At 40.2% G+C, this 24,628-nt stretch overlaps 2 protein-coding genes across 3 annotated transcripts in view; one reads left to right on the top strand and one right to left on the bottom strand.

The window, feature by feature from the left end:
* homer2 (homer scaffold protein 2) overlaps positions 1–17,334 on the bottom strand; it is a 60,069-nt gene extending 42,735 nt beyond the window's left edge. The window contains exon 1 of one of the 2 annotated variants that reach the window (XM_022687029.2): positions 17,115–17,334. In XM_022687029.2, the coding sequence (XP_022542750.2) occupies positions 17,115–17,116 (2 nt within the window). In that variant the 5' untranslated portion in view covers positions 17,117–17,334. Of the gene's footprint in view, positions 1–10,262; positions 10,530–17,114 lie in introns of those variants that run through there. The other variant, XM_022687028.2, reaches the window with a different exon arrangement.
* A 5,154-nt stretch (positions 17,335–22,488) lies between these two features.
* ramac (RNA guanine-7 methyltransferase activating subunit) overlaps positions 22,489–24,628 on the top strand; it is a 4,217-nt gene continuing 2,077 nt past the window's right edge. The window contains exon 1 of the mRNA XM_022687031.2: positions 22,489–22,792. Within this exon, the coding sequence (XP_022542752.2) occupies positions 22,644–22,792 (149 nt within the window). The 5' untranslated portion in view covers positions 22,489–22,643. The remainder of the gene's footprint in view (positions 22,793–24,628) is intronic.

Consider the following 24,628-nt stretch of genomic DNA (forward strand, 5'->3'; position numbering starts at 1 on the left):
CCTGACACTTCTGTAGCCAACAGACAGTAGAGGCATATGCTTCACCAATAAGCACAATATCTATGAGGCTACCATAACCAATAAGTAATAAAAGATTATAACCCACCAATTAGCACCAAAGCTATAAGGCTACAGCAACAAACCAGCAATGGAAGCTTACACCCCACCAATTAGCACTGAAGCTATGAGGCTTATAAAACCAATAAGTAACAGAAGCTTTCCCCCGACCAGTAAGCACTAAAGCTAAAAAGCTACAGTAACCAAAAAGCTATAGAAGCTAGCTATGAGTCTACTGCAACCAACCAGCAATAGAAGCTCACACCCAACCAATTAGCACTGAAGCTACAGGGCTACTGAAGCAAACAACTAAAGGAACCTTATATTTCACTAATTAGCAATAGAGCTCTAATAAATCTGTAGCCAACAATCAGTAGAAGCATGTACTTCAAATTAGCGCGAGCTGTGAGACTACCATAACCAATACGTAATAGAATATTATACCCCACCAATTAGCACTGGAGCCATTAGCTAATACAGACAACTATTAAAAGAAGCTTATACATTATTACTTAGCACTAGCTCTAGGAAGCTACTGTAATCAACAATCTGCAGAAAGCTTACACCCCACCAATTAGCACTGGAGCTGTGAGGCTACTGCAGCTAACCAGCAACAGAAATGATCACACACTTCTTGCACTCATCAGTTGATTACCTTTGGGAAAAGGGTGTGAATGAGGTCTGTTGCTTTTAGAGCTTAAAGATTGGACTCTGGAACAATGGAAGATGGTTCTGTGGTCTGATGAGTGCAGATTTACTCTGTTTTAGAGGGATGCTCGCATCAAGAAAAGTTATGCAGCCATCATGCACTTTAAGCATAGTCTTAATATGACTGGTTGTGGTTCTGCATAGTTAAATTACAAGAAATTTAGGAGAAGAAAACACAAACCATAGGCTTAATATGACTGGTTGTGGTTTGCATTTATTGTTTGCACTTTATAAGACCTAGAGAAGTTTTATTTTTATTTTCCATTCTTATTCTTATTTCTACTTCTTATAGTTATAGTTATAATTAATGTGTGAGAGAAACCAGTCTGTTAAGTTTGCGTTATATGATTCTGTCAAATAAAACTTTCATTTCTGACGTTTTCTTTAAAATTGTATTTTTAAATCTCATCTCTTCTCATTCTCGTGAACCCAGTATCGTGTCTCGTCTTGTGATATTAGTGTCATCACACCCCTAGTTGTTTCACCTTCACCTTTTTTTTTATCAATCATATAGAGAAACTGTAGCTACACTGAATAATGACTGTTTAATGTCTGATATACGATGAGAAAGAGCAGAATTCTGAATCTCTCAACTTCAAACATGAAACCAAATTAATCTCAGACCTGCTCTGCCTGTCAGGTATTCCTCTCTGTTGCATTCTGGGAGTTTGTTGACCACTGAGTGAAATATTTTTAAACAGTGAAAAAAGGGGTGTAGAGTGGGACAGTATGGTGTGTGTGTGCGCGTGTGTGTCAGAGATAAAACATTTAAGGTGTGTGTGTGTTTGAGAGAGTGTGAAGTGAGTGTGTGTGTGAGATTGAGAAAATGAGAGAGAGATTGAGGTGTGTGTGTGTTTCAGTGTTGCGTAAGCTAAGACTCCTCAGACTGGTCTGGCAGCCTCCAGAGCGACAGACAGGTTTCACACTCACTTAAACACACACCAAACAAACATACACACAGACACACACAGCAGCCTTACATACCATGCCCTGACACAGCTGTGTGTGTGTGTGTGTTATCTCTTTGTTCTAGCTGTGGCAGCATGGCATTCCTGAGGATCTTGGTCAGCTAGTGCCACACACACACTAGCTGACCAAAATCCTTATACACAAACACACAAATCTCTATACCTGTTTTTAGGGACGATCAACAAATTCACACTTACTTTATGCTGCTTATCGTATAAAACGTATTAGTTAGAACAGTACACTTGTGTGTGTGTGTGTGTGTGTGTGTGTGTGTGTATGTGGTTTGCTGCTTCCCACCTGTATTGAATCAACCCACAACTACCACCCACAACTACACGACTTCTCAGAACCACACACCGCATGTTAGTAGTACTGCACATTAATTCTGTACATTAACAGTATAACAGCAGTACATTAATGCTGTACATTATATACAGGTGTTGGACAATGAAACTGAAACACCTGGTTTTAGAGCACAATAATTGATTGTGGTGACGGACAGTTCTGGTGGACATTAAGGTGAATTCTGCCGTGATTTGATCAGCTGTGGTTTTATGTTTTTTGGATACAATCCGGGTTAGCACCCGAACATCCCTTTCAGACAGCTTCCTCTTACAGCGTCCACAGTTAATCCTGTTGGATGTGGTTGGTTCTTCTTGGTGGTGTGCTGACATTACCCTGGATACCGTGGCTCTTGATACATCACAAAGACTTGCTGTCTTGGTCACAGATGCTCCAGCAAGATGTGCACCAACAATTTGTCCTCTTATGTCACCCATAATCCTGTGTGCATTGCAATATTTAGAGCAAAACTGTGCTCTTACTCTGCTAATTGAACCTTCACACTCTGCTCTTACTGGTGCAATGTGCAATTAATGAAGATTGAACACCAGGCTGCTCCAATTTAGCCATGAAACCTCCCACACTAAAATGACAGTGTTTCAGTTTCACTGTCCAACCCCTGTATATTACTACTGTACAACAATACTTTACATTAGTAGAGTACATTGCTACAGAACATAGTCAATTAGTACTGCATATTAATGATGTTTATTAGCACAATACATAGGCATAATAGTTGTATATATGTTAGTATTGTACATTTTGTACTTTGCGGTACAGTACTTTGGTGCATTAGTCATGTACATTATTTTTGTACATTAATATTGTATATTAGTACATTGCAACAATGCTATACATTAGTAGAGTAGATAAATACTGTACATTGGTATATTAGCACTACATATTATGGGTGGACAATATGGCCCTATCCAGGATTCAAGTAAAATAAATGATACTGCACATATATAATCTGTCTCTAGTTGATAAATAATGGGAAATGGGAACAGTGTGATTTTTTTTCTTTTGCTGAAAACAGAAAACAATATTACCCTGATGTCATAATAAGGTGTAGGTGATACGGCATAATATTTTAGGGCATAATATTGCTTACGATATTCAAAAACGTTGGCGATATTATTGTGTACGATATGTAACACTCCTACTGCATATTTTATTTTATTTATTTTTTTTTACATTAGGACAGTTCACTAGTGCTGCACATTGCTGCTGGACTAAACACCCACTAGTAAATCACATCAATGCTATTTATTAGTCATTAGTGTGCTGTACATTATTGTTGCGTATTAGTACTGTACAACAATGCTATACATTAGTAGAGAGGAGTACATTACTACAGTACATTGGTAAATTAGTACTGCATATTGATCAGTTCAGTAATATTGTACAATAGTGCATTCATTAGTAGAGTGCATTGCTACTGTGCTCTTTTGTACATTACTACAGTTCTATATTGTTGCACATTGCTGCTAGATAAAACACATTAGTACAGCACATTTATGCTATTCATTATTACAGTTTATTGTACAGTGCATGAGAGCTGTATATTAGTACTGTATGTTAGGTCCAGGCTATTCCTGGACCAATGCTACAATAAATAATGATTTATTCATTTTGCTGCTCTTGTGTTTTAATACTGATATGTACACTCACTTAGCAGTTTTTCCTTTTTTTGCTCTCTACAATTACTGTAGAGGAACCCTCTCACGCTGTGAATCACCCATTGTGCCACATCCCAAACGATTCAGATCCAGTGACAGGCAAAAGAGACTGAAAAACACTGAACTCCTTGTCATGTTCAGAAAATACATCCTTAGAGAGCTTTTGTTTCGTGACATGATGCGTCATCATGCTGGAAGTAGATGTTGAAAGATGAGAAAATTGAAGTTATGAAGGGTCACCTACAATAGTCAAACAGGCTGTGGGATTCAGGAGATTCAAGAGATTATTGACTGGTATTCACAGGCCCAAAGTTTCCCAAGGAAACCATTACTTCACTTCTACCAGCCTGAACTGTTGACACAGGGCAGGCTGGGCTCACGTATTCACGATCTTGGCGTCAGATTCTGACGTATTCTGTGTACAAGCATTTGTGAAACTGAAATGCATCAGAGCAAGCTAAGCACGTTTTCACAACAGCACTGTTTTAAAGGCACTCTGTTTTGTCACACCTTTGGTGTGGTTCCCTTTAGCAGGTGTGAAAACAGTAATCACACCTGTGGAGGAGATAATATCCGTAGCGGTTTGTTTGAGGTAAGAATGTGATTTGATCTCAATCTGAGGTCAATTATGGCATCAACACATGCAAAAATGGCTGATCAGGTGCAGTTTAGGCTGTAATTACCCAGATAATTACTGCAATATTCAACTAATGTCATCTGTGCCATTGCTTCCATGCTAAAATGCACTGAATTACGCACTCATCCAGTACACAGGAGATTCTTCCTGTATTTACTTCTTTGCTCCTCTGCCAGACAAATTTGACCAATAAGCAGAGACAATGTGCTTTAAAACAGCCTAGTTGTCTAGTTTTGGTAAACTTAAGCTCACTGCAGCCTCAGCTTTCTGTTCTTGGCTGACAAAAGTCAATCCCATGCAGATTTCTGTACTAGTGCTAGTAGATTAGATTTGATAAAAAAAAAAAAACGTGTACTTGTTGTCCATGTTCTATGTAAAAACTGCTTCATGCCAAGCTCAGACTACACAACATTTTTGTCCCTCACGATCTTCACTATGTCCGATTAAGCAGTTATTTTCGTTTTGTGTCGTTTTCGGGGGACTGACAACACTACACGTTAGTTACCGACCAATCATCGTCCGCGTCCTCACGTGAGTTCATAGGTCATCGCGGGGGAGAGGGATAGAATCTGACAATCATGGATACAGAAGCGCTTTGTGTGATGGTGATGCTTTTGTGCTGGAAAAAAAAAAGGGGGGAAAAGTGACTGTGGGCTCCTGGGTTCCTGGGTGACCCAAACGGACATTACATGCTTTGTGTACTCCAGAAAGAACTTAAGGTATGGTAAAGATGAATGAATGACTGAATGAATGAATTTCAACTTATATAGAGCCTTTCTAGAAACCCAAGGACGCTTTACAATTAACACGTTTTACACACAAGCACATTACACATCAACACTCATCCACACACCGGTGAGAAGCGGCAGCCAACAGCGCACAGCGTACTCTCAACCGGAAACAACCGTCCACCTGGAGCACTACTGCATCCACCCAGGACAGTGCCAATCCATATCTGGGCACAGTCATACACACACACAAACCTACATACATACCACACACTTCACACATACACACCAGATCAATTTAGAGTATTCATTTTTCTGGACAATTTAGAGTATCCAATTTACCTGATCTCCATGTTTTTGGACTGTGGGAGGAAACCGAGTCCCTGGAGGAAAACCACGCAGACACGAGGAGAACATGGGAACTCCACCCAGATAGGGACTTGAACCCAAGACCCCAGTGCTGGGAGGCGAACGTGCTAACCACTAAGCCACCGTGCCGGTGTAGCTACTTAGGTTTGAGTGAATGTAAACAGAATATTTCATGGATAAAGTAGATTACTAGATGATTAGATTATTCTTCTATTTCTCTGGTCCAGTGAACTGCAGGAGCATCGTCTTCTTATCTCATGTTTACATCAGGGAGCAGGTCACGGAGCAGAATGTCAAACTAGGCGATAAAATACAAAAAATTCTAGTCTTTCCGTTGGATGCTCTGACAGCGGTGCTCACGTCAAATTACTGATCTTTGACTGTGTCACACTACACAGACCTTTGACGCTCACAACACTGAAATTTGGATCCGACGCACTTAATGTGTCGGTGCAGACAAAATCGGGTCAAAATTGGGCTAAAATCGGGCTAAAATAGTGTAGTCTGATCCGGGCACTTATTAACATTTGAGAGCAACTTTGTGTTATTTACTCATTTGTCAAAGGCAATTAGACAGGAACTACCTAAGTAATGCTACATTGACCTGTGGGATATACATGTGGAGCCACCACAGTTGCTTGTCTGTTTTTCGCACAGGCGATTCTAATCAGATGCAATTGTTACCACCCACTGCTTGAAATCCACTGTGGGTGGTAAAGGATTCTATAACATTTTTTAAATCACACATGTGATACTGTAGATCGTGGAATGATAAATGTCTGTACAACTTCAGAAATGGAAAGTCACATCATCTGGCACCCACCATCAGGCCTTGCTCAAATTCTGATTATTCACACTGCCTTGCACTTAACACGCTGGCTAGTTTTATACCTCACTCACACGAGAACACCACACAGCTTATACAGGTGTGTCTATTCCAAAGCCAGTACGATCTATATATACACACACACACATCACTTTTACCAAACACAAGCGTCCAACTAACAGCAAAGCTCTGTTAATGATGTGACTGAGAAGAGCTCACTTTAGATACAGTCTCAATATATTTTTCTGATAAACTAATGTGTCGTCTACTGGGGAGAAAAGAAAACGAGTCCTAATCAGCGTCCAGCAGTGGACTGGAAAGGAATGTCTCTCAGCTCTCTTCCTACTGGACCGGGTTTACTCTTGGCTAAACGGAGATCTAGCTGTGTGAAATAATCCTCTGGTCAGGTTTGACCCCCATGACCTGCATACCAGTGTTTAAAACACAACAATGTCTTTTGCAGGTCTAAGCTATTTTTGTAGGCATAAAAACACATGTGCAAACCTTTACTGTAAAACTGTAACACAACCCCTCAGTACTTTCCACACTGACCTCACAAACCCACCAGTACTGTGCAGGCTGACCTAGAACTCACTGGAACTACTCACTCACACGGACCTGACAAACTGATCAGTACTGCTCACACTGGCTTTACAAATGCAGCAGTACAGCACACACTAACCTCACAAACATATCAGCACTGCTCACACTTACCTTAGAAACTCACTGTATCAAACAAACTACCCTCACCTGCCAAACAATACTACCCACACAAACCTACATTACTGCCCAGACTGACATAGATAGATAGAACTCACCAGTACTGCCCAAGTTGACAAGAGAAACTCAGAGTTACTGCTTACAAGCGCTTCACATGTGCACCAGTACTGCCTACACTAGGAGTGGACGATATGACCCTAAAATAATATCATGATATTGCATTTTTTTGCAATACTGATACTTTTGGGATATGGCGAAAAACTGATCAAGAATACACTACTGCAACAAAGTAAAAATAATAATATTGCATTCTATTATTATAGTAATTCTATTATTGCATATGATATGCTATGGCACACCCCTAACTTAGATATTAAAAATTACAAGAATTCTAACCGATTTGTAACAGAAGTCAATGATCCAGAATGTCATGATATGAATAATGCACTTCAAATATCTCCATATATCCAGGATTCAAGTAAAATACATGATACTGAACAGATATAATCTGTCTCTGGTAGATATATAATGAGAAATGAGAACGGTGTGAATTGTTCTTTTGCTGAAAACAGCAAAAAAAAAAAAAAAAAAAGTAGTATCCTGATGTGATAATTAGGGGTTGGTGATATGGCTCATTATTTCAGGGTAAAATATCATTTACAATATTCAAAAATGTTCACAATATTATTGCGTTCTATACGATATGGCAAGCCTAAGCCTACACCAACCTCACAAAACCAATGTTCCCTCTCACACTGACCTCACAAACTCATGAGCACTGCCCACTCGGACCGGGAACACAAGATTGTCCACACAAACCCACAAAACTGCTGTTACTGATATAGAAGAACCGACCAGTAAGTATTTGCACTAACTTCACAAACCAACCACTACTACCCACACTGACCTGTACCCCAAAAATGCCCATACAGACCTGCAACACACCACTACTACCCACACTGACCTCACAAACCCACTTATACCTACTTTAAACTGAATACTGCCCACACAAACCCACAGAACCCACTACTTCTACCCACACTGACACAGAACCACCACCACTGCTACCCACACTGACCCCATAAACTCAGACTGACCTAAGAGACCCTGTACTGTACAAACGGATCCGACAAACTCAAAGCAATACCCAACAATACCCACACAATCCCACAGTACTGCCCACACTGACACAGAACCCACCACTCCTACCCACACTGACACAGAACCACCACTACTATCCACACTGACATAGAACCCACCACTACTACCCACACTGACACAGAATCACCACTATTGCCCACACTGACTTAGAACCACCACTCCTACCCACACTGACACAGAACCACCACAACTACTACCCACACTGACACAGAACCACCACTTCTACCCACACTGACATAGAACCCACCACTATTACCCACACTGACATAGAACCCACCACTATTACCCACACTGACATAGAACCCACCACTATTACCCACACTGACATAGAACCCACCACTATTACCCACACTGACATAGAACCCACCACTACTACCCACACTGACATAGAACCACCACTCCTACCCACACTGACACAGAACCCACCACTATTACCCACACTGACATAGAACCCACCGCTACTACCCACACTGACACAGAATCACCACTATTGCCCACACTGACTTAGAACCACCACTCCTACCCACACTGACACAGAACCACCACAACTACTACCCACACTGACACAGAACCACCACTTCTACCCACACTGACATAGAACCCACCACTATTACCCACACTGACATAGAACCCACCACTATTACCCACACTGACATAGAACCCACCGCTATTACCCACACTGACACAGAACCACCACTACTACCCACACTGACACAGAATCACCACTATTGCCCACACTGACTTAGAACCACCACTCCTACCCACACTGACACAGAACCACCACAACTACTACCCACACTGACACAGAACCACCACTTCTACCCACACTGACATAGAACCCACCACTATTACCCACACTGACATAGAACCCACCACTATTACCCACACTGACATAGAACCACCACTCCTACCCACACTGACACAGAACCCACCACTACTACCCACACTGACACAGAACCACCACTACTACCCACACTGACACAGAATCACCACTATTGCCCACACTGACTTAGAATCACCACTATTGCCCACACTGACTTAGAACCACCACTCCTACCCACACTGACACAGAACCACCACCCCTACCCACACTGACACAGAACCACCACCACTACCCACACTGACACAGAACCACCACTATTGCCCACACTGACACAGAACCCACCACTACTACCCACACTGACACAGAACCACCACTACTACCCACACTGACACAGAACCACCACTACTACCCACACTGACACAGAACCACCACTCCTACCCACACTGACACAGAACCACCACCCCTACCCACACTGACACAGAACCACCACCACTACCCACACTGACACAGAACCACCACTATTGCCCACACTGACACAGAACCACTACTACTACCCACACTGACACAGAACCCACCACTACTACCCACACTGACACAGAACCACCACTATTACCCACACTGACACAGAACCCACCACTACTACCCACACTGACACAGAACCACCACTACTACCCACACTGACACAGAACCACCACTATTGCCCACACTGACACAGAACCACCACTATTGCCCACACTGACACAGAACCACTACTACTACCCACACTGACATAGAACCCACCACTATTACCCACACTGACATAGAACCCACCACTACTACCCACACTGACATAGAACCCACCACTACTACCCACACTGACACAGAACCCACCACTATTACCCACACTGACATAGAACCCACCACTATTACCCACACTGACACAGAACCACCACTACTGTCCACACTGACTTAGAACCACCACTCCTACCCACACTGACACAGAACCACCACTACTACCCACACTGTCAGAACCACTACCACTGTTCAACAAGGTTCAACATGGCGAGGTGACAGTGACAGTGCAGCACGAGCGCAAGTGCGCGCACACACACACACACTGACAACTCACAGCCAAAGTCCACCCACACACACGCACGCAAACACATTACCTAGAATAAACTAAGTTAGCCCCACATTACTGCCGTGCGCGCACTGACAGCAAAGTGATACACACACTCATAAAAATACGCACGCGCACACTCACCCCATGGCCGCGCGCGGACTCCGGTCAGTAGCTGAGAGCGTGCGTGGATCCGTTTGGCATCAAGAAGCTTCTCACCAAAAACCCGCACACACTCCAGAACTCACACTATCCCCGCGCTCCTGCTGCTCTCACACACACTCTCACACCTTTACAGGTTTATCTTTGGTTTATGAGCGCGAGAATCCTCCTAAACATTGAGCTCGTCTAATTGCGGCTCGCGCTCCGGTTCCCCGTGGGCTTTAAATTAGAAGCAGAGCAGAAACAGCAGGCTTTCCTTACACACCCGTATTCCGACTAAAGCCAAGCCCCCCGGCCTGGGATTGGCTGGGAGAGTCCTAACTAGTGCGCTGGGATTGGTTGGAAGTTTCTTGGCTCCTGTTCTAGGATTGGTTAGGGGTGTCACAACCCCTGCTCCATTTTGCTGGTGAGAACTAACGGCTAGCCTATGGAACAGCGCTGGGGGCGGGGCTTTGTCGGAAAACAGGTGGTGTTGAACCCAAGTATCCCGGTATTGGCAGCAGCGTGGGTTCAGTGCGATAGAGCATGCGGAAAACGGGTGGGTTCTATAGCAGAACAGGTGCCTAATGCAGAGAAACAGAGCAGAGGGAAACCACGCCCCCTTGGGGAAAAGGTTCTAATTTAAATAGAAGTGAATGGGAAATTGCAGTTATTCATATCTTAACCCTCCTTTTTTGTTCATTTTCCGGGATGCATGTTTAATTACCCAAAAGATGTCCCAAAAAAATCTAACAAGAAGTGAAAATTTTATTAGTAACTCAATTACTAATTATTATATCAATATTTTAATGCAATGATGTTCCTTTAACAGGTAATGGCTCTGTTAGGATAATTCACTCGTTTTCCACAGAAAAAAAAACATGTTGAAACTTTTTTTCAATGTTTCACTACTTTAGTACATTTGAAAGACCAACATATAAAACAATAGTTTTACATAACACTGCAATTTTGTTTTATTTTTTGCAGGGGGAGGTTGCAAATATGTGAAATGAACCATTTTCATATAATACATCAATTACACTAATTAAGACAATATAATATTATAATATAATATTGTTTACACATTTAAATGTTAAGGTAAAGGACACTCTTCCTTTGGTTGTAGCAGCAGAACAAGCACAGGGACATACAAAATAGAGTACATGTACACAGAGTTTTCAATTAACTCTCTAAAACAAACTCACCCAAAAGAGAGGCTAAACAGAACTGACATCAAGCTGTTAGAATATTTTAACCAATTCAATATACAAGGTCATAGGCTGGCCCATCACAATTGTAATCCATTAAATCAACTAAAGCATCTGAAAACACTGAAATTAACTCTTTATAAAATCCACCTTTAACACACCCTCACTTCTCTTCCCCACTACCACAAAAAAAACATGGACTATAAGTTAGGGGTGGTCTCCTTCCACCCCCAGTAAATACAGATACAACATTTTAGTACTTAAGTATAGTGGTTCTAATACAGTACTATACATCTCTGGTTTTAACATACTTCTATACTTTTTCTCACAAAGATAGGGCCAGATATACACACACTAAATATGTTGGGACACCGCCAGAGTATGCTTTCTATCCCAGTCAATGTAGAAAAATTATTATATAAGTGTCCAGCAGTCACTTATTTTGACTTGTACATAATCGAACATTAACTTACTAACACACCTGGTAGCTCAAACTAGTTAGTTACTGTTACATTAAATCAAAATATCCATAGCTGTTTATTGCTATGACAGAACCTTCTGTCTGAACCCACCCATTTTTCTCAAGAGCAAATGTATTGCAACATGTGACTGTAAGATCAAAAAATATATAGCGCTAAATTTCTGTCAAGTTTTAGATTTGGGTTTCATCTGTACAGACCTTGCATGTACAGTTAAAAAAGTAACCAACATGAAAACCAGAGACCTGTATGGGTGAAAAACAAGCAACTATGAAGCTGAGAGAAGATGGAAAACCATTAGAACCATTGCTCAAATAATGGCCATAATCAGAGCAACCATTTGAAATGTCCTGAAGAAGAAAGTCGTCACAGGTGTACTAAGTAACACAAGTCCAATAGGTAGGTCATAAAAAAAACACAGCAGTTGATGATAGAAACATTGTGAGTGCTGTAAAGAAACCCTAAAACAGGGGTATCCAAACCTTTTTTGTTAGGGGCCAGAAGGAGAAATATATGTGCAGTCACAGGCCACAGACTCTGTAATAAAACAAACAATTAAACATACTACTTATAATAATACATGTTCTTGATTTCTATAATTTACAAACCCTTTTACTTGACTTACGTTCTTTTTCTATCTCTGACAGTGTTGCTTAAACTAAGATTTTCAAATTGATGTTTCGTTTAGATCTTAATATTATAATCGTATACTCCTAATTAGGCAAATGATTCGTGACAAATTATACATACACACTTCCCTCTGAACTCAGTTAAAAAATAGTAATTTTCCCAACATGCCTAAAATTTTCTGCATTAACTGTCCATTATCCATTTCTTTGGAATTGTTAGACTCTTTGGCCCTTTTTCTGCGCTACAACTGCACACTCTCTCCATTTTTTGACTCTTTGGTCCGTTTTCCGCGCTACAATTGCTCACTCTCGCCGCATGTAGACTCTTTGGCGTGTTTCCCGCGCTACAACTGCGCATTCTCGCAGCATATAGACTATTTGGTCTGTTTTTCATGCTACAAATTAGCAATCTCTCAGCTTTTAGACTCTTTGGCCTAGGGTTTAAACTTTGAATCTCACATTATAAAAACCTGCGGGCCAACTTTCATTTTATTTCTAAAATACCTTGCGGGCCACTTCAAAAAAGAAAATGGGCCTCAAATTGCACGCGGGACAGAGTTTGGACACCCCTGCCCTAAAACAACTGCTAGTGACATCTGCAACAACCTCCAGAGGGCAGGAGTGAAGGTATCACAATCTACTGTTCACAGAAGGTGAAAATCACTATTAGCACCTAAAGGCACAGGGCTAAGTGACCTGCTGAGTTCGCCAGTGTGTATTAACATGACATCTAATAGTTAACTGTTCAGCTTTACCTGCACTATTACATGTTAGTACTATTTTTACTATTAACCTCCTTGTTCCATATGATTCTGGTCTATTCTGGTCACATGCATGTTATCTGTGTAGCTGGAGCATGAGCATATCAATGGTTTAATTTAGTTAAATAATTAACTTTTTAACCTACTGCACACAAAATATCTCAAAACAATAACTTACTTAGTATCTGAAAATAACAATTTTGTATCTCAAAACAATGATATAAGGACTCCAAAATAAGGACTTTGCATCTCAAATCAACGACTTTGTATCTTAAATCAACAACTTTGTATCTTAATTTAAACAACTCAGTATCTTAAAACAACGATTAAGTATCTCAATTACTCAGTATCGTTGTATCTCAAAATAATGATCTCAAAATAACGACTTTGTATCTCAAACCAACAACTTTTTATCTCAAAACAATGACTCAGTATCTTAAAATAATGACTTAGTATCTGAAAATGACCCAGTATCACAAAAAAATGACTTAGTACCTCAAAATATCAAGATCTCTCTTCACTGGATTCACTGGATATGACCTGACTAAAACAAGCTGAAATGCTAGTTCTCGTAATGTTACCTGGATATTACAGATATTATCTTATTTACAGCTAGAGTGTTTACACCTGTGGACATATCTGAAACTAGGATTTTATTTGAATGATATTTAATTTTAAGAACAGGTTTCATACCCCAAGTCTCAGGCATCAGTCTGTGTATTCATAAACTCTTGGCTTAATTAATTACTTTCTGCAAGTTTTAGAGGTTCAGACATCTGGAAAATTTTGCTTAGTACAGCAGGATTTAACCAAGAGTTTATTAATATATTACTCATTTTAACTGTTCAAAATAATATCAATTCTAGAATGAAATAAATTTTATTTAAAACATCAGTGACATAAATAATCAGTGACAAAAATCATGCCATAGTCCTGAAGTACAGCAATAATGAGACTATATGTGCTAACCTGGCTACTCCAAAACATCACTGTAATATAACGTTAGCGTTAGAGAAAAAATCAGCCCACTTCAGCCCACCATTATTAAGGAAAGCAAACTAAAATAAGCTAAAATATGACTGACATTCCAGTGTTGTGTTCAAAATACTGTTGTTAAAGCAAAATTTCTCCTCTGTTTTTTATCACTGTGACACACTAACTAACTGAGTATATTTAGCTGTCAAGTAAAGTAGTACAAATACTTTTTCTTACTTTAGTAGAAATGTTGTTTGTCTGTGCTTTACTGTAGTAATTATTTTTCAGATACATTTTTACTTACATTTTCACACAATTATCTGAACGTTCTACTCTTTATATTTCAAAAACAGCCTCGTTACTCCTATTTCATTTCGGCTCGTTTTCATTCCAGCTTCTCATCCTTCAATAAAACCTCTATCCAGAGTGAATCTGATTGTGATTGGATGTAGAGAAGTATAAACATATAACATTCCGACTCCCTATTGGTTTATACTGTGATCCCCCCCCCTCCACACTCCAGCAAGAACATAGCAGATGTATGTAGCCTAGTATGAAGATGATCCGTGCAGATACTCAAGAGAACTCCAGTCCAACTAAACTTCTTTAATATATTTACAATATTCTACTAAAATACATTCATTTACAATCAGCATATATGCAGCTGAAACAGGGAACAGCCTAGTGCATCCCACATTATATTATCAACATTAACATTTTAATATAACATTATAGTCATTATAGCTTTTAGAAAAATGTGTTTTGGGGAGGGTAGGTAGTAGGGTTGCAACGGTATGAGATTTTCACGGTATGATAACCGTCTCGGAAAATACCGCGGTATCACGGTTATCACGGTATCACAGTTTGTTACATATTTTATTAAACTGACCCTTAAAGAAATTACAACAAAGGTTTTTTGTTCAATTAACTATTTATTGTAGAAACTACACCATCAGGTGAAGGAAACCATGTTTTTCCACTACTCTTAAGGGCATTAAGAGTGTATATATATATAAAAAAAGTTGGTATATAACCAGATACTGCAGAAAGAGGGGATTTATTTCTGACATGATCCTCACAATAGAGATTTCTGTTTTAAGGCTTTCACACCTTAAAACCTTCAACATATGAAAAACAGGCACATCAGAATTTGAAAATGAACGCATGTAAATGAATGGCGTCTTTCACATCCAGTCCGGCCAGGACCTTTACACGGACACGTGAATCCATCGTAGCACGCACTTCACGCCTGTACCTGCGTGCCCAAATTTCGGATAACTCAGCGCTTTTGCGGGCGCTTACCGCATGGGTTGTGCACGACTACAAAGAAGTTTTATTTAGGTTATTTAGGTAAAATTATAAACTGAACACATACTTTGCGCTGCACAGCGGGGTGGTGTTCTCGGAGATGGGAGAACAGGTTTGATGTATTTCCTCCTTTAGCTGTGACTACGGCCACATTGATTACAAGCTTGTTGATTACAAGATTACAAGTCTGTTTTCAGGCTGTTTGAATGAGCGAAATATGATCAGAATTATGTTAATTAACACTAACATAGAAGCATAGAACTATTATTTAATAAAAATGATTTTTAAGAACAGCTAAACACAGTGCGGAGAAGTTCACGTGCGAGAGAGAGAGACACAGAGAGAGAGAGAGAGATTTGCGTGTTCTGATGTGAGCTACTCACAGGTAAAGGTTCTCTTTTATCTCCTCGTGCTCATTTTAGTCCAATTCATAATTCTGCAGTTTCTCAGTGTTTTCTGTCGTATTTTGCGGCTAGCGCGAGCGCTTACAACTAACACCGCGGACCGCGAGGTGCAGCCGCGCTGCCGCTGTTATGCCGAATCCGACTCCCTGCTCAATCCGACTCCCGCTTCGCGGACAGAATCGGCACAACACCTCCCGCTGTAGAACTGCGGGAGTGAAAACAGCGCTTATAAATAAGTTAGTTAAGTTTCACTTTCAGTTTTCGTTATTTGGTTCGTTTTCATTAACAATAATAATTGGTTACTTAGCATTAACATTGTGATTATCACACCAGAGCTTTATTTAAAAATAAAATATATAATTAAAAAACAGATGCCTACATCTGGAGCCCAACCCGACCCGGCCCGAGGAATGTGGTGGGAAATCTCGGCCCGAACGGACCCGATTTCGGGTCGGTCCTCGGGTCAGGTCTGGTTCGGGCAGAGAATCTAAGCTCTAGTCTGATGCACTTTCTGCCATTCTCACCGCTGTGTGCTGAGTAGCTGAAGCGGAGCAGAGTTGCGCATGCGCGGGTGACTTTCTCCGCTGGCTTGCTTTTTACCGGTAATAAGCAAACACACACGGTATGATAACCGTGCATTTTAATACCACGGTATACCGTGAAACCGGTTACCGCTGCAACCCTAGTAGGTAGTGCACTAGAGGATCCTGTGGTGTGGCCTAAGCTTTTTTTTGTCTTTAATGTCATTTTTTAAACACTAGTATTTATACTTCTACCTGACTAATAAATGTCAATACGTTTGACACTTTTGACACTTTGGACAAACGTGGTCTCCCCATCATCACTCAGAATAAGGTGAATAGTCTTCATACAGGCGTGTTGATTGAATACAGGTGAAAACAAAACATTAATAAGGCCTCTGTTCACCCAAACACACACTGCAGTCAAGCCACACTCACAACCAAACTACTTAAAAACAGACATTTGCAGACAGTTTAATAACTGAAACAGGCTCCAAACAGCATAAATAATACCAATAACACCCAGCTTATGGTCTGAGGTTTATAAATCATGTTGAAATTTGTACTCACATGACTCTGAACGTTGAGGCCTTGACGATTGCCAACAGACAGTAAACTGGGATCTAAATCGGTCCCTGAAACGAGATCTCCGCCCATAAATTATTTAACAGCTATTTAAGAAGAACCTGCTGAGAAAACTGACCAAACAAACAAACAAGAATAAAACTCAGAGTTTCTCAGCTCCAGATCCAGAGCTGCAGACCGACCACCTGCACACCTGAGCCCCATTATTACTAATGATAAAGTCACGTGCGTTACAGCACTGAGAACCTCTCACTCCTACAGCTGCTTTACTCTGCTCACAATCTGTTAGCTAACGAGTTAATACAGCTTTCCTGCTGGCATGGTTTGATTTGTTTTTACCCAGGAGAAAAAATAAAATGCACCAAAAATGCGTCAAACCAAGCAAACCACGTGACAACGTTCTCTCTGATTATTGGTCAGACCTGTCTGGGGTGGAAACAAGAAAATAAATACAGAAAAAAGAATATTTCTGTAGAATAGGACATGGAGAAATGGCAAATATGGAATTTGTTAATAGCTATAGTAATTATCTGGGCAATTTACCAGATTAAACATCCTACAGTAGCCATTTAGCTTTAACTTACACAGTTGCACAGTTTATTGCCGGGTCGGATCCAGGTCCAATCACGTTTTTATGGAAGCCCATTCACGCCAGGAAGAAAAAAGTCATTATTTTGAGATACTGACGTCATTTGAAAATGTTTTTGCTTACTTAGTATGTCCAAATAATGACATAGTATCTCAAAGTAATGATTTAGTTTCTCAAAACAATGACCTAGTATCTCAAAATAATTACCTAGTATCTTAAAAAGAATGACTTAATTTCTCAAATGATTGAGATAGTATCTCAAAGTAGTGACTTAGTATCTCAAAACAACAACTTAATGTCTCAAAGTATTGAGATAATCAAAATAACTTTCAAGACTTATCATAATAATGACTTAATATCTCAAAATAATGACCTAGTATCTCAATATAATGATTTAGTATTTCAAAATAATGACCTAGTATTTCAAATTAATTATTAGTTTTTCAAAAAAAAATGACCTAGTATCTTAAAAAGAACGACTTAATTTATCAAATTATTGAGATAATATCTCAAAGTAGTGACTTAGTATCTCAAAACAACAACTTAATGTCTCAAAGTAATGAGATAGTATCTCAATATATCTTTCATAATTTTTTATAATAATGACTTAAAATCTCAAAATAACGACTTAAAGTAATGAGATTTCAAAATAGCTTACTGTCTCATAATGACTTAGATTTTCAGAATAATGACTTAGTATCCCAAAATAACAACTTAGTCTCTCACAATAATGACTTAATGTCTCAAAGTAATGAGAGAGTGTCTCAAAATACCTTAGTGTCTCAAAATGACAAACTCAGTTTTTCATGATAATGAATAAGTATCTCAAAATAATTACTTAGAATCTTATAATAAGGACTTAATATGTCAAAATAATAAAATAGCAATGTACTTAACCCTTTGATGTGCAACATGGGTCTAAAGTGACCTGGCTGAGATTTAATTTTCTATATCTTTGCAATAAATTATATAATTTATTAATTTAGTACTCAAGGTGTTCTTCAATTAACTTGTTTTTGAATAAAAGCCCTTTTTGCACCACTACCCCTCTAATGCCCATCATGGGTAAAAAATTACCAACATTCATTTTCTATTCTAATTCATGTTTGGTGGAGGATCATTTTTATTAATTACTGTGACCCCTAATCATGAATGAATGTATTATACTACTCATTCTGTATGTTAATTATCACTGTGGTTATAATCTATATCAATGATCCGCTGCTCCACTGGAATTCCAGCACAGAGTGAACATACATGGCCTCTTCTTGTTCTTGCACAGAATAAGGTGGGTAACCTGCAGCGGTTTAGCTCAGCCCATTCAGCCTTCTGCATGTTACCTATTTTTCTCCTGGTATCCGAGTAGAAAAATGGAATCCCAGCAAGATTTTGAGGCAGTAGAATCTCCCACATTGCACTTGTGACGTCTAGTGAACACTGCAGATCGCTACAGCGGCTGAATGTGGACCAAAGTGCTTTGCAAGTTCTTGTTACTAAGCAACCGACAGGGGAATATAACATTAAGAGTGGCCACTGAAAACAAATCATATCAGTCTGTCTCGACTCTGTGGAGAGAAACAGCAGCACAGAAAAGTGAGTTATATTTTTCTGCTTTTGTGCTTCATCCTCCCCAAATTGCACTGCAATTTACTACTACAGTCTACTTTTATAAGAGCAGGACCAGCACCAACTATTTGGATGCCCCAAGCACAAACTATCGCACCTGCAATCATTCCGGCTATCACTCACACGATCAATGCCTCTTTAACTTCTGGTGTATTCCCGACTGCTTTCAAACAAGCACATGTGACACCACTGCTTAAAAAGCCTTCTCTCAACCCCGCCCAGGTTGACAACTACAGACCGGTCTCACTGCTACCCTTTCTCTCCAAAACACTAGAAAGAGCAGTTCTAAATCAGGTCTCTGGCTTCCTCTCCCAGAATGACCTTCTGGACCAGAACCAATCTGGGTTCAAAAAAGGACACTCTACCGAGACGGCTCTGTTGTCTGTGACTGAAGCGTTGAAAACTGCCAGAGCTGCAGGTCAGTCCTCAGTGCTCATTCTGCTGGACCTCTCGGCCGCATTTGACACAGTCAACCATGACTTCCTCCTAACTATACTCTCAAACATGGGATCGCAGACAATGTGCTGTCATGGTTCAGATCGTACCTCACTGGGCGCTCGTTCAAGGTGTCGTGGCAAGGACAGCTGTCCTCAGCCCGCTCCTTATCCACTGGGGTTCCCCAAGGTTCGGTACTGGGACCCCTTCTCTTCTCCATATACACCACCTCTCTTGGTCAGGTTGTTATTACTCCAAAATGCTACAGTAATATCACATAACTTTTATTAGTAATACTTTTGAATGTGTCTTCTTGGACATAATGGTGTCATTTGATAGCAGTTCGATTTGCTGGATTTATAGGATGCCAGAATCTGGTTATTGTAAAACTGAATGGACACTTTTACAAGGTTTGTTGTCCCTTTAGTCCAAATCACTTGAAACATAAACATTGAACACATGAGAATAATATATGTACGAATTTAGTAATGTGATATGTAATTCGAAACATATTTAATACTGTGCAAAGTTTTTTTAAGACATTAATGGTTTCATTTATTAGCAACTTGATTTTCTTCTTTAATAAGACATTAAATTGTTGTCTATAAATATCATATTGTTTAAAATATAGTGCAATATTTTTTTATTAGAAAAAGGGGCTGCATTTCATAAAAGTTTAATATATATTTCCCTCAATTAGAAAAAAAAAAACATTAGCTTAATTGCTTTAAAAATAGTTTTTATAATATTTAAATAGTATTCTATTCACTTAAAGGGGATATATTACAAAAAACTCACTTTTTGTGTCATTTTTGGATTTACACACATTTTTCACCTCAACTACCCCTATAAACACCCTAAGAGCCAAAAAAATCAGTTTTATGTGATTCAGCTAAAATAGTTAAGTGTCATAAATCATACTCTTATATGCTCATATATGCTTCTATCTATATCTATATGCTTCACAATAAGGAAACCTGCATAGAACCACCCTGCTTCCACCCTCATACATCAACCCCCACCAGAGCCCCACCCACTAGATTAGTTAAAGATTTGCCAATTTGGTCATTTTGGTTGAGAACATCAGACAGTACACAGCAGGATTAGCCAGCAGACGTAATCTGAGAGAGGGATCTGTAACTACTGTTCGTGGCAGGTCAGCAAATGAGGAAGATGTAGAGCTTAGATGGGGCCCAAAAATTCAGCCCAAGCCTGTGAAAACCTGAGCTTTAAAAAAAACTTTTTGGGGCTGTCTGACTGAGCGAAATCTGTTCAGAACATTCTAACTTATGCAACTTTTTTTAAAACACAGTTTGATGTTACTTTCCTATAATGTAATTATCATGCCATAGCTTTATATAAAATTAAATAGCGTAAAAAAACAGACACTGGGCGCCGAGTGGTTCAGTGGTCCAAAGCGCTGCAACTATGAGCGGGAGGTGGCAGGTTTGAACCGCCACTAATGCAGCTTTGCCATCAAGCTGCCGGCACTAAAAGGGAGCACAATTGGCCTTGCTCCCTCCAGGTGGGTAGATGGCGCTCTCTCTCCACATCACTAAAAAAAGGATGATGTACTCAGCACAGGGCGTCTGTGAGCTAATGTATCAGAACCGAGTCACTGCACTTTCCTCCGAGCACACTGTGATGCTGTTAGGTAATGCTGCATTAGCAGCAGCTTGAAAAGAGGTGGTGGCTGACTTCACATGTATCAGAGAAAGCATGTGTTAGTCTTCACCCTCCTGGTGTGTTGGGGCATCACTAGTGATAGGGGGAGTCCTTATGAGGGAATTGGGTAATTGAGCAAAATCTTGGCCTGACCCAGCCCAATTTCAAGTCAGGCATCAGGTTGGGCTTGGACTCGGGCTGAGAATCTAAACACTAGAGAAGTGTACAAACTTGTTTTCTAACACTGGCGTGTGGTAAACGCTTGCTGTAAACGTGACCAGCTGCAGCTTATTTGCAAAAAAGGGACAAAGCCCTTAAACTGCTCATTCTGAAAGAGACTGAAACAGGCAATAATAGAAGGTGGTGCTGGTGAGATCTCTTTATGTGAGAGTGGTTGTGTTTAAAGAACTTAAACTTATTGAGTAGGAATATTGGCCATATTGGCCCAAATTACTCAAACTCTTAGACTGCTATGACTGTCAAGGTCCTAGCAATCTGCATCCTAGAGATAGGAATGTCAAGAAAAATAAATGCGCCTGGGTCTGCTCTAGTATTCTGTCACAGTGATAAACCATGTAATGAACTGTCATCAAAATAATATACACTCTAATCTAACTATTACTGAAATGAAAACTCTTGTGTAAATTGATTTTAAGTCTGTTAACTGTAAATTGGGGTAAAATTGATCAGTTCAATGAAGGAATTACAAATTCTGGATGCATTTGCATCTCAAATGATGACATTTTTAAGCAGCTTTGTCTTTTGGTATAAAGAAAAATAATAGAATGTGGCCGTCTCTCCTAACATAACCTTTATAAAAAGGAGAAGGCTGGGGTTCAAGGGGTTAATGGCCGTGTTTTGTAGAGCCCATAGACCAAATACAATGTGTAGAATCTGTTCCCACAATTTAAAAACAGCCATCTCGATGTAACTGTCCTTTTCCTCAGTTTAACAGTCTGATTTTCTGGTAGAGATGTACTGTGTGTGGCACGCTGGCGGGGACCGGAAGCGCTTCTGCTGCTTCTGGAACCTTTGTGCGGCAGGCTGCGGAGTGGGGAACATAATAAAGAGAGCACCGCGTGTTTCCCGGTGAGTTTATCGACCAGCGCGCGGTGGGGTGAAAGAGAAGGGCCCGCGAGCGCAGTGTGAGAGTAAAAGAGTGAGAGTGATAGTGATAGTGAGTTCGGCCCGCGCGCTCCATGGAGGAGTACGAGGCGCAGTTCGCGCGGCGCTTCACGGCGCAGGATGAAGAGTACCAGCAGCGCGTGCAGAGCGGAGCGCGGGACCCGCCGGTGCTGGAGGGCTGGAGAGGCGCGAGAGGAGGAGGAAGAGGAGGAGGACACATACGGTTAGTATGAACGACCCACTAAACCCCAATTCATAGTTTTTTCATCAATATCTGAAATGTGTTCCTTCATAAAACAATAAAACAGTCAAGCTTAACATTTTATGAACGTTTCTAAGCCTTTAAAAAACTTTTTATTGTGATAGTTTCCGCCCCTGCAGCCCCCTCTCAGGTTCAACTGTGCTATAGGCGAGGATGATGTATCTGGGTACTTTTGTACGCAGACACACTACAATATGCAGATTAATCAATAGTACCGCCTCCCTGCTGACGTCCAACCATCTGCCTCACTGCTATCTGCTACCTCACGCTGCTGCTGCAGCTCAGCTAATCAGGTCTCCCTCTTGCCGAGCCTCTAAACCCATACATCACCCAGAGCCCCTCCCAAACTACTGGATTTGCTTAAAATCGGGGTGCTTAGTGCCCATACCTGTCAAGTCTCCCGTTTTGGCCGGGAAACTACCGTATTTTACTCCTCTTTCCCGCCCTCCTCCCGTATTAGTATTTTCCCGTAAATTTTCTGTATTATATTAAAATAAAAAATATATATATTATTGAGGAGACAGGGCACTGACTGCTCTGTGTCTCTTAACCAATCGTGGAGCCGGTTCAAGGAGAAAGTCCTGCCTTTCAGGAGAAACAGCCAATCAGCTTGCAAAGGAGGGTCAGTGTGGGGAAGCCCTCCGTCGCTGTGAGTTCAGGCAGCTGATGTTACAACATATCTGGATATACAGCGATTTGTCTAAAAGAAAGGTAACGGTTGGCTAATCATATAAACTGTGATGAGATTTTTCTGATAGCTGCTTAAAAATACTTGTCTCCGAAATAAAATACACAGATTAAACCTTTTAAAATAAAAAAATTACAGCTTGTGTAGTTTAACTAGAAACCGTTAACTGAACTGATCAGGGGTGGAGTGATCAAAAGAAAGAAGTATTAATTAAAAATGATTAATTGTGTAGGCCCCTTAGGACTAATTTTTACTGATGGAATATATCTGGTCCATGTCCTTTTAGTAAAAGCATATGATAATATTTTTAGGTCACCAACAGTCATTTGGCAGAATTTGTGCACCCTTTGTTCAATTTAAAATCCATTAAATAAATAAAAAATATATCATATAAAAGAGTGCATTTATGCCAAAAAAGACATGAAATCTTAACTTTTTTTAAATTATCTTGAAAAGGGTTTTTAATTTGGCTGTATTAAGAGAATGACATGTAGGAATGTCCACAACATTTCAGATTCTGTTAATCTAATTGTAGTCTGTAAGTGTTTCACATGTGGTTATTTTAGATTTTTTGTAAACCTGTCTTAAAATGTAAGGGATACTGAACCTTCGTTGGGCTGGTGGGACGACTTTAAGCGGACAGAGGAAAATATCCCTTATTTTTAAATCTAAAACTTGACAGGTATGAGTGCCCCTCTGGTGTAAAATGGACTTGGGTTGTAGTAGAGCATGATAACATGTATAAACTTTTGCCTAATAGCCCACCTCCATTCACCCCTTTTAGCCGATGCTCCCAACTGGCCTTACAATGCTAGTTATAGGGGCATTGGGTTGCTCATGCAAAGAAATCATTATTTTTACACAGAGTGGCGGTTTCTCCATTAGGGCAATCTGGCACTGCCCCATAATAGGGCAAGATGGAGGAAAATGTTTCTAGAACAGTGCTTCCCAAACATTTGTTACTCATGGCCCTTTTACCTACTCCAAAACTTTCCACAGTCCCGCAGGAATACTTTATTTGCCATCCATTTCATGATTTTCTGTTCTCGTGCATGTGAAACCTTGGGCTAGGCACGGTTAACACAGACTCGTCACTACTGGAAATCAGG

This window comes from Astyanax mexicanus, chromosome 9 (assembly GCF_023375975.1).
Source record: "Astyanax mexicanus isolate ESR-SI-001 chromosome 9, AstMex3_surface, whole genome shotgun sequence".
Taxonomy (NCBI): domain Eukaryota; kingdom Metazoa; phylum Chordata; class Actinopteri; order Characiformes; family Acestrorhamphidae; genus Astyanax; species Astyanax mexicanus.